The sequence below is a fragment of the Andrographis paniculata genome, unplaced genomic scaffold (assembly GCF_009805555.1).
Source record: "Andrographis paniculata isolate CXL003 unplaced genomic scaffold, ASM980555v1 Contig21END, whole genome shotgun sequence".
In the NCBI taxonomy this organism is placed as follows: Eukaryota; Viridiplantae; Streptophyta; class Magnoliopsida; order Lamiales; family Acanthaceae; genus Andrographis; species Andrographis paniculata.
In genome coordinates this window covers 2,659,528-2,676,133 of record NW_026137502.1, presented here as the reverse complement: position 1 = coordinate 2,676,133, position 16,606 = coordinate 2,659,528, and the positions used below count along the sequence as shown (strand labels likewise).

The 16,606-nt window shown below is 29.5% G+C and overlaps 2 protein-coding genes across 2 annotated transcripts; one reads left to right on the top strand and one right to left on the bottom strand.

Moving 5' to 3' along the window:
• Positions 1 to 6,506: 6,506 nt before the first annotated feature.
• LOC127244733 (AP2-like ethylene-responsive transcription factor AIL1) lies at positions 6,507 to 11,185 on the top strand. The gene is made up of 10 exons (XM_051265212.1): positions 6,507 to 6,945; positions 7,164 to 7,659; positions 7,796 to 7,878; positions 8,025 to 8,033; positions 8,177 to 8,265; positions 8,349 to 8,422; positions 8,543 to 8,593; positions 8,918 to 8,994; positions 9,447 to 10,036; positions 10,792 to 11,185. The coding sequence occupies exons 1-10, from the start codon at positions 6,765 to 6,767 to the stop codon at positions 10,903 to 10,905; spliced, it is 1,764 nt and encodes a 587-aa protein (XP_051121169.1). The 5' UTR covers positions 6,507 to 6,764; the 3' UTR covers positions 10,906 to 11,185.
• Positions 11,186 to 13,160: 1,975 nt separating this feature from the next.
• On the bottom strand, positions 13,161 to 14,213 carry LOC127244932 (protein LURP-one-related 8-like). Its single transcript, XM_051265536.1, has 2 exons — positions 13,840 to 14,213; positions 13,161 to 13,756 (listed from the first exon to the last, which is right to left on the bottom strand). The coding sequence occupies exons 1-2, from the start codon at positions 14,086 to 14,088 to the stop codon at positions 13,367 to 13,369; spliced, it is 639 nt and encodes a 212-aa protein (XP_051121493.1). The 5' UTR covers positions 14,089 to 14,213; the 3' UTR covers positions 13,161 to 13,366.
• Positions 14,214 to 16,606: the final 2,393 nt, after the last annotated feature.

Genomic DNA, 16,606 nt, shown 5'->3' with positions numbered 1-16,606 from the left:
CACTTCCATGATTATATTAATTTAATTCTCTCTCTCTATGTATCTCTTCAATTCTGTAGAGAGAGGATGATGAAGAAGAGGGAGGGGTGGGGGGTGGGGTGGGGGTAGGGTAGGGTAGGAATGTGAGATAGTTATGGGGTGCTAAAGGCCGCCTGTCCCATCACCATAACTTTCACCATCCTCTGCCACTGCACTACAAATCATTCATTCATATACATATACGTACACATATATATACATACAGACGTAGATATACATACAATCAATCATCCTTGGACTACGACTACGACGACTAGTTAATAAGGTTTCTTTTCATTCAGTCACTGCCACCTGCCCTACCCTACCCCCACCCCACCCCGCCCTACCCTTCCTTCAAAACTCTTTGTTTGACTGCATGCACCAGTTTCACTTTCCTCCATCTTACCACTCATTAACTAATAAATAATTATACTCACTCTGTTAGTATTAAAAAGATTACTATTTTTTATTTTTATTTATTTAAAAATAAGATTATTATTTTTTAATTTAATAATTATATTATTTATATAATATAATAAATATATTTTTAATTTATATTATATTATATAAAATTATTATTTTTATATTACATCATACTGATAAGAATTTTTTTGTTTTTTTATTACAATTCAATATAATATTAATATTAAAAAAAGTACGTATAAAAAAAAAAAATAAATACATCCTTTCAATTAGACTGAATACCATATATTTATTTATACCTACATATATCGAGAGAGATGAATTGTATGGTCAAATGTATATGTACGATGAACAAGTGAAGATGAACCAATTAATAAATAAAATAAAATACTCCCTCCCGTCTCATATAAAAAATAATATTTATTTTTTGCACGTAAAATTTTTGAATATTAGTATTATACTTTCTCGTTTCTTAACAATTTATTTAGTTTTTTATTTTGGTCCGTTTCATAACAAAATATCCGTTTCATTTTTTAGTAATTATACTATCTGTCTAATATTACAAATATCCTTTTAATTTACAATATATTATACAAATGTCATTATCTTTATATCATACAATACTAATAGGATTAATTTAGTTTTTTTACCTTTATTTCTACTTTATCCCAATATAATACTAATATTTCTAAAACTCCGTGCAAAAAGTAAATGGATATATAGATATGGGACGGAGGAAGTATTAGATTATAGTAAAAAAGACGAAAATATTTTTATTAGTATTGTGTAATATAAATACAATGACATTTATGTAATATATTATAAAATAAAAAAAATATTTAATATATTAAATAAATAATATAATTATTAAATTAAAAATAATACTCTTATTTTGGAAAAAAAAAAAAAAAAAAAGACCTTATAACATAGGGAGTAAAATAATTATGGGGTGGTGAATAAAGAGATCGATGCATGATGATGATGATGATAGGGTTTTCTGACATTGATATGACTCTTGCCATGCTACGAATTTACTAATCCCTCCGTGCCACGTACTCTGTAGACACGGTATTTTAAGAGGTGTGTAATAACAGATAATTAAGAATGTATTAATGAAAATAATTATTTTATAATATAAATAATTATAAATTAAAATTAAGATAATTAATTAGTTTAATTAAAATTTTAAAAAAAATTAAAAAGTTTAAAATAAGATTAAAGTGTATAATTATTTTCCAAAAAATGAAAATGACATGGTATATAGGACGGACAGAAATAGCAATGTGATCATAGTATGTGGAACTGAGGAAATACTACCTACTACTGCTGCTAATATATATATATATATTATATTTCTATTATATGCAGATTTAATAATATAATTTTACATGTGATATATATATATATATTTATTTATGGTGATCAGAATAAACTAGTTTGTTTGTGGGATTAATTGAGACCACATTTTGCATTTCTTTAAACATTTTCAAATGTTTAATTCTTGTAAATCATACTCCCTTCGTCTTAATACAATAGTCTTATTTATTATTTTTGTTCATCTCAAAACAGTAGTCTTATTTTCATAAATAAATATATCACTATAAAACTACATTTACTTTTTCATTATTATTATACAATTGTCACTACTTTTTACAATAATACATTCACAGAGGCAAAAAAAATCTTTTATCTGTACTTTTTACCCAATATCAATATTCCTTAAATTTTATATCAAACATAATCCATATTATAGTTTTGAGGCGGAGGGAGCAGAATAATTTAGGCATGTGATTGTTAATGAATTAATTGAAAATCCAAAATGAATATTAATGTAGCTAGCTAGCTAGCATGCGGTGTGACTACCTAGTAATTAATTAATAAATAAATCTTAATAATAATAATAATAATAATAATAATATATACTGAATAAAATACTAAAAAGGCTTAGCAGGGGAAACAGTACGTTGCAGACAATATACACACATACATATGTATTTAATGTACCTTTGTGTACATATATAGCTACTCATTCATATAATAATAATAATAATAATAATAATAATAATGTTACACGCTTTATTAGTAAGTAAGTAAGTAGTATTGTAAAGAGGAGATTCACAGCAATCTTTGAACGTTCAAAAGAGAATAATTAATTAATATAATATAAAATATGTAGTTTTAAGATTACGAAATTAACCACATGCAGCTGTATCCCATTTATACTCATATATTTCTATTCCTATTCTCAATTCATTCCCAAGTGTTTTACCTTCAAAATACTACTTTCTACGTCTCATATAAGATGGACGCATTAGTGTAGATACGAAAATTTAAATAAAATCTAATTAGTAAATAATTAAGAAATATATTAGTAAAAATAATTATTATTTACTAAAAATAATTATAAATTAAGATTAAGATAACTAAATAGTTTAATTAAGATTAAAAAAAATTTGAATTTTAAAAATTTAAAATATAATTAAAGTGTATAATTAGTTTTTTTTTTTTTTTTTAAATGATAAATTATATGAGACGAACGAAAGATAGAAAATAAGGACAAAATAAGTGGCAGATGAAGTACTTAATTACTATCAGTAATATTAATAATAAATGTAGTTTCAACTTGCATGCATTCATGCATGCTTTCTATTATTAATTAATTAATAATAATAATAATTAACTGCCTCTTTCCTCTTACATTCACACGCCATTAAATTAATTAATTAATTAAATTAGTTCATTATTGGTACAACTGTTTATTTACGTGTGTGTCTGATCGTGTTTGACCGCTGACCATACGTACACCAAGCAACACTTGAACAATATATTTTTTTTTTTTAATTTTTGTGTGGGGTGAACACTACAAAAAAATAATATATTTGTAACGGAATTCCGTCTTTAAAGTTCACGTAGCTAACGTAATTCCATTCCTAATTCCGTCTCTAATGTCATTAGTAACGGAAAAAATTGATTTAGCGACAAAAAAGTTTTGTTACAAAAATAATTTTTTCTTGTAGTGGAATTTGTGACCGTAATATCATAATTAAAATTCTAAAGAAAAAAAAATAAAATAACTTTTTAACATTTCCCTTTTAGTTTTCACTAATCCCTCTCGGTGAAGGTTTTCGTTTATTTTTATAATAATTTGTCAATACTAATTTCTACAAAATAAATTAATACTCCATATGTCCTTTAACAATTTATATATTTTTTTTTAATTTTGGTCCGTCCCATAAAAAAGTATTTATTTTATTTTTTTTAGTAATTGTACTATCTACTTAACGTTACAAATACCCTTCTACTTTACAACGTATTACACAAATGTCATTATCTTTATATCATATAATACTAATAGAGTTTATTTAGTTTTTTTTTACTTTTATTTATACTTTATCTCAATATAATACTAATATTTCTAAACCTTTATGAAAAAAACAAATAAATATATAGATATGACACAGATATAGATAGAGTACTTTTAAGAGCAACTAAAGGAGTAGTAATTAATTAATTTATGGATCTATTTTTTTGCACATTGACTGCCTACCTACGTATACATAACCTATATAGCTACTGTGCTGCGTGTAAACCCTAATATGCATATAAATACATATACTTTCTCCGTCCCAGTGGAAGATTATCGTTTACTTTTTGCACGTAAATTTTTAATATTGGTATTATAATGAGTTGTAGTAAAAATGACGAAAATACCCCTATTAGTATTGTGTAATATAAAAGTAATGGTATTTGTATAATATTGTGTAAGTTTGCAAGGTATTTATTATGTTAGGTACGTAGAACAATTACTAAATTATGAAATTATAATCTTGTTTTGAGACGGACAAAAATGAAAAATGACAACCTTTCAATGGGACGGAGGAAATATTACATTCTTTAGTAAGTAGTACTAAGTATCTTGCTTACACAAATAAAGAAAATATATTTTTTAAAATACAACAATATTTTATGTAACAATATGAATTGCATCTAGTATTTTCATGCATACAATTAATTACTTGTAACCATCCTTCCCGTATTGGAAGTCTTGGTTACTGTAGACACGAGAAATTAAGATAAATATAATTACTAGATAATTAAAAATATATCAGTGAAAATAATTAACTCATAATATAAATTATTATAAATTAAAATTAAAATAACTAATTATTTTAATTAATTTTTTTAAAAAAATAAATTAGAAAATTAAAATAAAATAAAATATGTAATCATTTTTCAAAAAAAAAAAGTGACATAAGATGTTAAACGGACAAAAACGGCTATATGTACGTGGTAGGTGAGACATAAGGAGCATTATTTAATAATTTATTAGTTATTTGTTAATTATTTTCTTTCTTCACTAGTAAAATATCTTCATACTTTGCTAATTAGTAAAGAGTTAGTATTTCATACTTATAAAATAGAATTATATACAAAAATAAATAATAAACTATACATACTACTTCTCCATCGTTTAAAAATATGTTCATTTGATTGGATACAAAATTTGAGAAAAATGAGTAATTTTTTTTTTCTTTTATAGTAAATAAAAGTAGAAAAATTGATATTTTTTTACTAAAAAAGAAAACGAAAATACTTTTAGATAACAAACCAAAAAATAAAATGAATATAAATTTGGATGACAGATAAAATACATATTATTGAAATGCATATTCACTTATAATTGATGTATCGAGACGATTGAAAGATCAAGCCCTCGTCTAAGCGTTCGTGCATCTATCCGGTCATGAATTGTAAGCCAAACCTCGCCCATGACTTTAACTTCGTCGGCATTTTGTGAATTGTTTGGAAAGATCAATCATACTTCGAATGAGATTATTTATTCATGTATCTATTTTATTTTTAAAGTATGAATTTGTTTTTTTATAATTTTAAATTGAAATCAATATTATTTATTTTGCACAAATTTTAACAAAAAGAAACCATTTCTTCTTACAAAATACCACATAAAAAAAACTTTTTAATAAAAATTCAAATTAACACATTAATTTCAAAAGACAACCAAACAAACCATATCTAACTAGATAGATTAAAATGATGAAGTGAGAGAGAGTAGTGAATAAAGATTGATATATAACTAGTGTTAATATATATTACTCCTTATGTTCCAATTGAAATGATCATTTTACCATGTAAAAATAATTACAAAAAATACTATTTAATTTTTTTATATAAAATACAAGAGTGTTTGATTTGTGTTTTGGTTTGAATTTTTTATTTTTATTTTTAATGTAAGGTATAAAAAATTGTGTAAATAGTATAAAAATAATGAATACGTAGTATATTAATTTATCTGGTAAAATATGTTAAAAAAATTTTTGTTAAAGAAACAAATCCCAAATAGACTATTATACATATAAAATAATTTATATATAAAATATAAATGAAAAAAAAAAATATCAATATTATCTTACATAATCTTATTAATTAATTAAATAGTATTATTTTTTAATTTATTACAAAATTTAAAAGAACCCTCTAACACTACAAAAAAAAAAAAATTATAACAAAATTTCGTCCTAAATTTTAGATAGTTAACATAATTCTATCTCTGATGCTATTAGTAATAAAAAAAATAATTTCTTTTAAAAAAATCTTTTTAAAAAATGATATTTTCTTATACCATAAATTTACAAGAAGTGAATATCAATAGATATTTATGGTAAAATAAATAATCTTAAAATTGTTGGTTCGCAATAAATAAACAATTTAAAGGACTCCAAGAATGTATATGTACATATAGTATTATGTGAAAGGACAATTCTGCCCTCGGCACAACCCTAACCATAACAGAGACGACGTACTGAGTTCCTTCAATTTCTCAAATCACAGAGCAAATTAAAGCTAGGGTTTTTGGGATCTGTGTCTTCTTCCCCACCCCTCCCCTGGCCCTCAACTCCAGGCACCACATTTATGACCAACAACATCAAGAGAGAGAAACAAACATATATATATATATAGAGTGAGAAACAAATAGATACATACACACAGACAGACAGACTACTCTTGCTGTAAGTAATTTAGTATATATAAATCTGCTACTGCTACTGCTTGTTTGCCTTGGAAGAACAAATTAATGACATATTCTCTTAGAACCATTTTTGGACCCTTTCCCTCATCATCTTCTTCTTCTCCATTTCTCAATAAAATCCTAACCTCTTCATCTTCTTCCCACATACATACATACATATATAATATATATATATATATCTGCATGACTAACAGCATATGATTAAGCTCTACTAGGGTTTATTAATTAGATTCTCCATAGAAATTAGGGCAATACCCTAAAAGAAGCTGCCTCCATGAACACCCACTGGTTGGGATTCTCACTTTCACCTCATCATCAACAACAGCAACAGCAGGTTGCTTTCTCCTCCGATGAAGCTCCTGCAGAATGCTTCGATCTCATGGCGGCCACCTCCCAAACGCCTTCTTTCGCTCTTCTTCCACCTACTTTCACCAGGAACAGTTCTCAATCTCCAGGTTAGGTTTAATTTAATTTAATTTGATTTGATTTGATATGATTTATGCCCTTCAATCTTCCCACTTTGTTCACAACAATGTTTTTTATTTAATCAATTATTCAATTTTATGTATCTATAGTTTTTGGAATTCCAAATTTGGTCTTTGTCATCATCCCTCCCAAACCCCAATGCAAGAAGAAACCCTAATTTGAATTTTTTTTTTTTTTTTTTTTGCAGATTGGAGCTTAAGCTCCTTCACATGCACACAAATCAATCAAGAAACCCCAAAACTCGAAAACTTTCTTGGCCAATCTTTTGCAGACAACCAATTAGATCATCATCATCGTCATCATCAACAACAACAACCAAACAAGCAGACTGCAGATTACAGTACTGCAATCCACCATGACCAGACCTTCAAGTACAACATCTACCAACAATCCGACCACCATAACCAGCCCAATCTCAACACAAACACCATGGGACTCTCCATGATCAAAAACTGGCTGAAGAACAACCCCCAGGCTACCACTGCAGCAGATTCCAAGCCAGCCTCCGGTGCGCAGACCTTGTCGCTTTCCATGAGCACTGGCTCCTCCGACGCCGGAAAATTGCAGGCCGCCGCCGATAGTAGTCAGAGCAGCGGCGCCGGCGCCGGCGCAATCGAGTCACTGCCGAGGAAATCTATCGACACATTCGGACAAAGAACCTCAATATACCGCGGCGTGACGAGGTTTGAAATTTGAATCGAATTAATTTTTTTTTTTTCCTTTTCAACTAATTAATTGCAAAACAAGCTTTTTTCTTTTCTTTTTTTTTTTTAAAAAAAAAAAAAATTGTGTCAACGATTTTCGTGCGTTGGTGGGCAGACATAGGTGGACAGGAAGATATGAAGCACATTTATGGGATAATAGTTGCAGAAGAGAGGGACAAACCCGGAAAGGAAGGCAAGGTATGTGCAGTTGAAATTCTGTCTGCCATTGATATACATACATACATACATATATATATATATATATTATTTGATGTAAAATTATAACTCACTAATTTATTTACCTGTGTGGCTTTGCAATGGGATGATTCCATTCTTTACTGCAGTTTATCTGGGTAAGCCTTTTCCAAAATTTCCTCATCTTGTTTCCACTTTGAAAGTATAATTTCTTAATATTTACAAATCCCTATATATATATATATATATATAAATTCTATTGTTATTTACATGAAAACACTTCTGTAATGAAATTTTGCAGGAGGTTATGACAAGGAAGAAAAGGCAGCTAGGGCATATGATTTAGCAGCACTCAAATACTGGGGAACTACCACAACTACTAACTTTCCTGTAAGTTTATTTAATTTTTATCTTCTAATAAATTATATATATATATTTGTTGAAAGATTCATGTGGTTCTTTATCTGTTTTAGATTAGCAACTATGAGACAGAAATGGAGGAAATGAAGCACATGACTAGGCAGGAATATGTAGCATCCCTAAGAAGGTAAATATATATTTTTTTTTACTTAAAAATTTAAGACAAACTCTCGTTCCAACTACTAATATATATATATATATATATATAAACTTTGTTAACACAAAAAATATTTCATCTTTTATTTAGGAAAAGCAGTGGTTTCTCTCGAGGGGCCTCCATATATAGAGGTGTTACAAGGTAAATATATATATATATTATATCATATTGAACTTCATTATTTTATTTTTCACTGTTCTCCTTGTCGATAAAAATTGGCAAAAATACTTGTAATTTACCCAGTTAAAAAAATAGTCTTCACTTATGTTTTAAAAAATATTGTATAGAATTATCTGAAAATCACGAGATTCTTTCATATTCCACATAATCTCATAAAAATGGGATTTTATATAATATTTTCGAAAAGTCAAAGAATCTAGAAAAAGTCTCATAATTTTACCAAAAGAATTAGCATCATGTAAGTTAATTGAAGTTTTGAAGTATGGATTTTGTGTGAATGAGCAGACACCATCAACATGGAAGATGGCAAGCAAGGATAGGAAGAGTTGCAGGAAACAAAGACCTTTACTTGGGAACTTTTAGTAAGTACTTTAATTTCTTCCAAACTAGTTTCTGATTATTCGACAACATATATATATATATCGAGACAATTACATTGACACCATTCAAGACTCCTAAGAGCATCAATTCAAAGTTCAAAAAACATCAATCAAGAGTTCAGAGGGCATGAGTTTTAATATAGCTCATGCTTGCTTTTTGAATTTTTAATCGATGCTTTCTGAAATTTTGATCGGTACTTTTTTAAACTTTTGATTTATACTATTTGAAAAAATATGCGCTCTATAGGAATATTTGCTCTATAGCAATATGTCGTGTGCTTGTAGTTCTTGTCCTGCATTTATAAATTATTAATGTAAATGATATGATATCTCAATTCTTGACAAATTCTTTCAAGATTCTTGATACTATTTAAGGAAATAAGTATAACTTAACAGAAATGAATCATTCTTAATTCTTCCCGATATTTTTTAAGGCACACAAGAAGAAGCAGCCGAAGCCTACGACATCGCAGCCATAAAGTTCCGCGGCCTAAACGCCGTGACAAACTTTGAGATAAACCGGTACGATGTAAAAACCATCCTCGAGAGCACCACTCTCCCAATCGGGGGCGCCTCAAAGCGCTTAAAGGACGCAGAAAATGCCGAGAACATGGCCCTCGAAATGCACTGTGTTGTGAACGAAGGAAACACCTTGAATCTTCACCTAGACGACGAGCAAATGACCGGCTACACAACCTCCATGAACAACCCTTCTTGGCCCTCCTCCATCGCCTTCCACCAGCCTCATTCGATCGCGAATCTCTACCCTTATCCCCACCAAAGGCTCTGGTGCAAACAAGAACAGCAAGATCATCAAGGGTTCAACGAGCTCGGAGGGAGCAATCATAACTTGTTGCTGCACAACTTGATGAGTCTTGATTCTTGCTCGAATGTTGGCTCGAATTCGGGGGTCTTTGAGAGCTCCGGCGCGGCGAGTGGCAATGGTTTTGGGGTGCCGATGATGGCGGTTCAAGAAGGGGGCGGCGATGATGGCGCCATTTTCGGATCAGGAGACACTTATCAGGCAAGAAATCTATACTACAAGTCTACAATCAGCTAATTAGCTATAATATTTTTAACCACGAAATATTTTTATAGTTAAAACGTTGTTTTTCAATACAAATTTTGATTTTCTAGTAAAAGGATTTTAGCTGCAAAAACAATTTGAATTATAACAAAACATATGAGCATATGTAAACCCTAAAGGATCATTCAAATCAGGTTTTTTTTGTTATTGGGATAGGTGAATTTTTAGTTTGGCTAAAAAGATTATGAATATTTAATTACTAAAATTCTTTTGTTATAAATTTTATTTTTATAGAAAAAGAGCTTTACACCACAAAATATTATCAATTTTTTTTGTTCCTAAATTAATTTTTTCCCTAACTAATGATATTAGAGACGGAATTAAAGAGAGAATTGTGTTAACTATGTGAACTTTAGGAACAAAATTTCATTACTAATTTACTATTTATTTATTTATTTTGGTAGTGTTAGCTACAAAATAATATTTTTGTGGTTATATTTCTTTTTTAATTTTCATTGCGAAAAAATTATCTTTCGTTACGAAAATTTAATTTTTTGCTTAAGACCTTTACCAATGCGGTATAGGTGACAAAAGGTATTTAGTTGCAAAAATCTTTTTAATACAAATTCATTACCTTTTGCTACGAAAGTTTTTGTAGCTAAATTTCAATTGTTTTCTAGTGAAAATATCGAATAATAATGATAATATGAATCATTGTCTGTGTAAAAGATTAATTTTACAGTGATCATCAGGGTTCTTCTTGCAATGCCTGGATTCCTACAGCAGTGCCGGCTATCGGAGGTAGAGGCAACGCCATGGCCGTCTGCCACGGAGCTTCGGCTTTTATGGCGCGCAACGAAACATAATTAAAATGTTGGCTACACAAAACATGCACTTTTGTTGTATACTACTTATCGTCTTCTAACTTTGAAATTCTTCCATTTTAGTGTTGGTTAATTTTGTGAGCAATGTTAGTAATGAATTAAGCAGAATTACGATCAGGACATGGGGTTGTAGGAAGGTATTTCGTGTCCTCGGAAAGTTAGCAGCAAACCATGGCTTTGTAATTTTGAACAGACATGTTACTATACAAAGGATGGGATGACTTGATCGAACATTGCTCTCATAATAAGTAAAATTTCTGTAGATACAAATATATACATATATATAACAGGGGTGATTACGGTGCAGATTTGAAAAAATTAAAACTGTGTTGATTTTCTCACGCAATATCGTTTGAATCTCTAGAAAACAACGTTCGATAGTTCATATAGTACCGATCAATAGTTCAAATACTATGTACTATATTTAAAATGTGTTTTCTAAACTTTAGATCTGTGTTTTATAACTCTTAATTTGATGTTATTTGAGAAATTAAGTTGATATTATCTGCACATTCAATATGTGCTTTTTGAGAAAATCAGTACGGTATTGATTTCTCCAAATCAACACAAGTAACAAAACTGATGTATAATAAATATAAAAAATTTGCAGAATTAAAAATTGCTGTTATCTGGACATTGAATCTATCTTTTTTTTAAAAAAAAAATCAAAATGGTATTGATTTCTCCAAATCAACACAATAACATAATCAATATGTAATAATGAGGTTGTATGAATTATGCTATGACAATGGGAACATTGATTCATAGATACATCGATGGGATTGATGTATTTGGACATGATTCATGACCATAGCTTCTCCATAACCAAAATAGATATGATCCTTCACAAGATTGGATTTTGACGATACATTGAACTTCTTTCTTCATTCTCTATTTTAAAGCTTTCCAAATTTTTTTAATAATGTCCGAACATTGAGCCCAGTTGAATAGTATGCAAATTATGTCCGAGCCACATTGGGCAAGTCATATATATATATATATATATATATTAGACTTGACCGAGGAAATATCAATACAATTTGAGTATTTTTTATGAGCATACTTTTTTAGCTCTTATAATTCTAAAATATTTTAAGATGAATGTATTTTTTATGTTAGGTATAAAAAATTATATCGATGAGAATAGTACGAAGAGTTTTTTGTATGTTGATATTTAAATATTAATTATTAGATCAATACGTAGTCTAAATGAAAAGAAAATGACAAAAATATTTTTGTATTTGTATGCGGTCATTTTGTAATATGCTAGTTACATAAATTGTATTTAAAATTGAGTACATAATCAAATTGTATTTTGTAATATCAATATGCTAATTATTTTACATATCATTGTTATACCAAATCCTCACTAAAAATATGAACAAAATATTTATTTATTTATTTCTTGACAGTGAATATATAACATATAATACTTCACACCAATCTCAATCACAGAGCAGTAATGGCTGCAGCAAATCACACCATCTACATATCCATCGTCTTCTCCAAACATTCTTCAGATTCAAACCTCCGATCATCACGCCATATCCTCAAACTGTTCTTATTTTTCGTTAATGTGGAAGGGCATTTGGGTAACTTCACATTGGGATAATCAACAAATTTGATATTGAGTGATTAGGATTAGAGTGTGATTAAAAAAAGGTGCAGCCGCCACTTTGCTCACCGTATGCGCAGTCTGGTAAAATAACTATCTATGAATATTCAATTGTTGGATCGTCCCAAAATTTAGGTAAAAGATTTGTCACTCATATGTCTACATTCTGAACGATGGAGATCGGAATCAAAACATCACAAGTTCCGATATAGACACGAACAGAGAGCTCTGTTTCCTTATGGATTCTTTCGGACTAGTTTCGGTGTTGATATCGAATCGAAAGATCTAGCCGTTTGATCAGGCTGGAATTTGATGTTGTTGGGGACATCGTGGAGTAAATTATGAACGATGGACATCGTGATCAAATGTTTGGATCATCGAGTATTTGGATCTGAACAGAATGGTACTATTTGTGAATTTCTATTTTACTCATATATTTGTTGACAAGATTGGTGTTATATCTTGTGAGTTGGAACTTGGGTTGATTTTTGTGTCGAACTAGTTGTAACCCCTTTTGATTATAGTGGAAATTTTATGGACTTCGGTCCCGTAGTTTTTACTCCTCACATCGATGAGGTTTTCGCCGTAATTATTCTATTGTTATTGTTTCTGCTAAATTCACTCAAGAGGATAATTCGTACTTTATCGAGCATTAGTCCTTCACAAACCAATTCGATTCGATCAATAATTCCTCCCTGCTCCAGACAAATCTCCTTCACAAGCAAGTTCCAGATCTGCTCGAGATTCGAAAATGGAGAGCGAACAGAACTCAAATCCACCGATTACTAAAATTCAGATACGGCGCGGAGAAAAAAAAAAAATGTCGATTCAATTCAGCAGAAGCCGCCGCGAAGGCAAAGGCTCAAACATCTGATCGAGGAGGATGACGATAGCCATGGCTGAAGCGGTTTCCATTTCCGCGGTAACCGCCAGATGGAAGATCTCGGTGCCAATGGAAACTCCTCGAACCGAAGCCTCCTTCGGCTTAATCTCCGCCACGCGCCGCCGCTTCTCGTCGTAAACCGCGCAGCGCCGCCGCTCGTACGATCCTTCGACTTTGAACCGCGGTTCGTTCATCCTCCTCCCTCCGCCATCGAAGAAGGTAACTTCAGCTAAGCAATTAGAATTGAGCAGCTTCAATGTTTTCCTCGCCGTAAACCGCCGGAGATCGGCGGATTCGCCGTCGAACACCAGCCAGGTATCTTCTAGGCTAAGCCTCTGCAAATCAATTCACAGATCTATTTCGAATTGAAGAAACAATCGATCGATTTGAGGATGATTTTCATGGAAATTAGCTTTACCTTTCGGCGAATTGTTAGAAGAGGCGAACCTAGGGCGTCCATGAGTATTATTTCCCCCTTTTTTCCGGTGATGTAATTGTCTACTCTGTAGACGAGGTCGCCGGCGGCGTTGAAGACTGTGAATCCGTCGCCATTGAAGAGCAACGACTTCTTCCAGACGGTGAGGAGAACAGACTCCGCCGCAGCTTGGCCGCGATTGCAGGACTCCGGCGGCGGCGCCGACGGTGCGTTTGGAAATACTTTGGCCATTATTATTATTATTGTTATTATTATTATTTAATTCTCTGACCTCCAAATTGAAACGAGGTAGAGAATATATATTATATATATAGATATAATAGATACACGGTTGATTATGACATGTGAAACCACATACATCATCGTCATTAATTAATTCATTGTTATTATAGTCTATCACGTGATGTTGTTGTCGTTATTATAAGCCAAACATGTCACCCGCCGCGTTTGGTTACTTTTGCTGATTTGCCCGGATACGTCATTTTATATATATATATATATATATATATATAAAATAGCATAAAATTATTATGGGATTTGTTAGAATTTGATAGAAAAATCTTACTGGTTTTAAAATTTAAAAAAATTTACTTTTAATTTGTAAAACGTTGCATAAAAATCTTCGGAGCACTCTTCTCTCCGTCTCCTTCTTTTATTCGTTCATTCGAGCTCAAAAAGTAGTAAATATTTGGTTTCAAACCGCCTATTTTTGAACCTGGTGCGTCTAAAGAAGAATAAAAGAAGGGAAAAAAAAAAAGAATAAAGAAAATTTAGCAAAAGAAGAACAGAAAATTAAAAAATAAAAAATTTGGTGGCCTTGAAGAAAAATTGAAGAAGAAGAGAAAGAACCAAAAAAAAAAAAACTTAGTGTGCCGTAGGAAGAATTGGAAAAGAAAAAAAAAATTGAGGAAAATAAAAAAAAAAAAGAAAGACCATGGTTAGCTTAGAGAACAAAAAATTGGGAAAAAAAATAAAAGAAAGAACCTGATAGTAAAGAAAATTTGGAAAAGAAGGAACACAACAAACAGAACTCAAAAGTAAATTGAATTTAATTAAGTTTCTTTCTGTTCGTGTTATGAAATTGGACAATATTGAATCTGTTTCCCACAAATCGCTTGACGGGTGAATAACTCAAGCTCATTCCGATGATCGGCAGTGGTGGCGGTTCTTAACGGTTGCTCCTCCGGCACAGCAGCGGCTTCGACTCCAAACAACGACTGCGTCCAGCGCATTAGTGGCTTCGTCTCTTGGACTAACAGACAACGAGTGAATACTTTCATCGGTGATTCTCTTAGCAATCTTTTGAAAAAAAAAAAAAAAAGGAAGAAGATAAAAAAATAAGAAAATGAGAGTGGATATCTAGGTGAAAAAGGAAAAAAGAAAGATGAGAGTGGATGCCTCGGAGAAGAGGGAAGAAAGAAGAGCATGAGAGAGACAAATAAATTAAAAAATATATAAATAAAGACATAACGGTCAAATATGATAAAATTTAACGTCGTCTGCTAATAAAATTTAGAGGGGATGGTCGAGTGATAACGATCAAATATGATAAAATTTATTGTTTCTTAGTATAATTTAGAGGAGGATCGAGTGTGCAATATTTTCGATACCACAAGTAGGTTTTTTAGAATTTTAGAACTGCGATGGATTTTCAACGAATTCGGAAAATCACATGAAATTTTTTGCTATTTTGCCAAAATATGTTTGATAGTATGTATTAATACAATATATAATAATAGATTATATATTACTCCTTTTGTTTCGAACATTGCGCAACATTTAAGTTTGACATGAAAATTTAAGTGAGTAATATTAAGTATGATAATTTAAAATAATTTAAAAATTAGGTGATGTGATTTGTGAAAAAAATGTATTTTTATTTGAATGATACGATAAAATAAAGTGAAATATATATATATGCTATATATAAATATAATTATTTATTTATTAATTCAGAAATATTACAGTAAATTTGAGACATAAAAAAAAAATGTTGCAGAATGTTTGACCAGACAGATTCCTTGAACAACTTTTAGTTGTTTAATAAGTCAAAAACTAATTTAGGTGTTTGGTAAATTAGCTTTCTAAAATAGCTTATTGGCTCAAAAAAGTTAATTTCTGAAAAGCTATATAACCCAACGTTTTGAAAGAGTTTTTTTAATTTAATTTTCTTTATTCCTTATTTGCCCTTAAAATATTATTATTTATTTTACATATATATAAATATATTTTCTACTGCATTAATTATAAATTATTTTAATATACTATTATTTATTAAATTATAATTTTATTTTTATAAAATTAAATTAATTAATTTTATATATAATAAATTTTATTTGTAAACAATATATATTTATCAAAATAAAATAAAAACATAAATATTAGTAATTTATTTTTATATTAAAAGTAAATAAAATAGAATAAATTTACTAAAAATTATAAATATAATAAATTAATCAATAATTAATATAATAAATATATTTACAAAAATTTTACTATTTTATATTTTACATCATTCTTAATAAAAAAAATATTTATATTTAAATAGAAATATATATTATTTTTCTCACATCTAAAATTAATAAAAAAAAATATATATATATTTTATAACACATTCGCAATTTCAAATAACTAATAACAAATTTTATTTTTTTTTAAAAAAAAAAACCACAATTAAAAAATTTTAAAAATTAAAATATAAATGCCATCGATTGTGATTTTACGTATAAATAGCTCATATCAAACAATT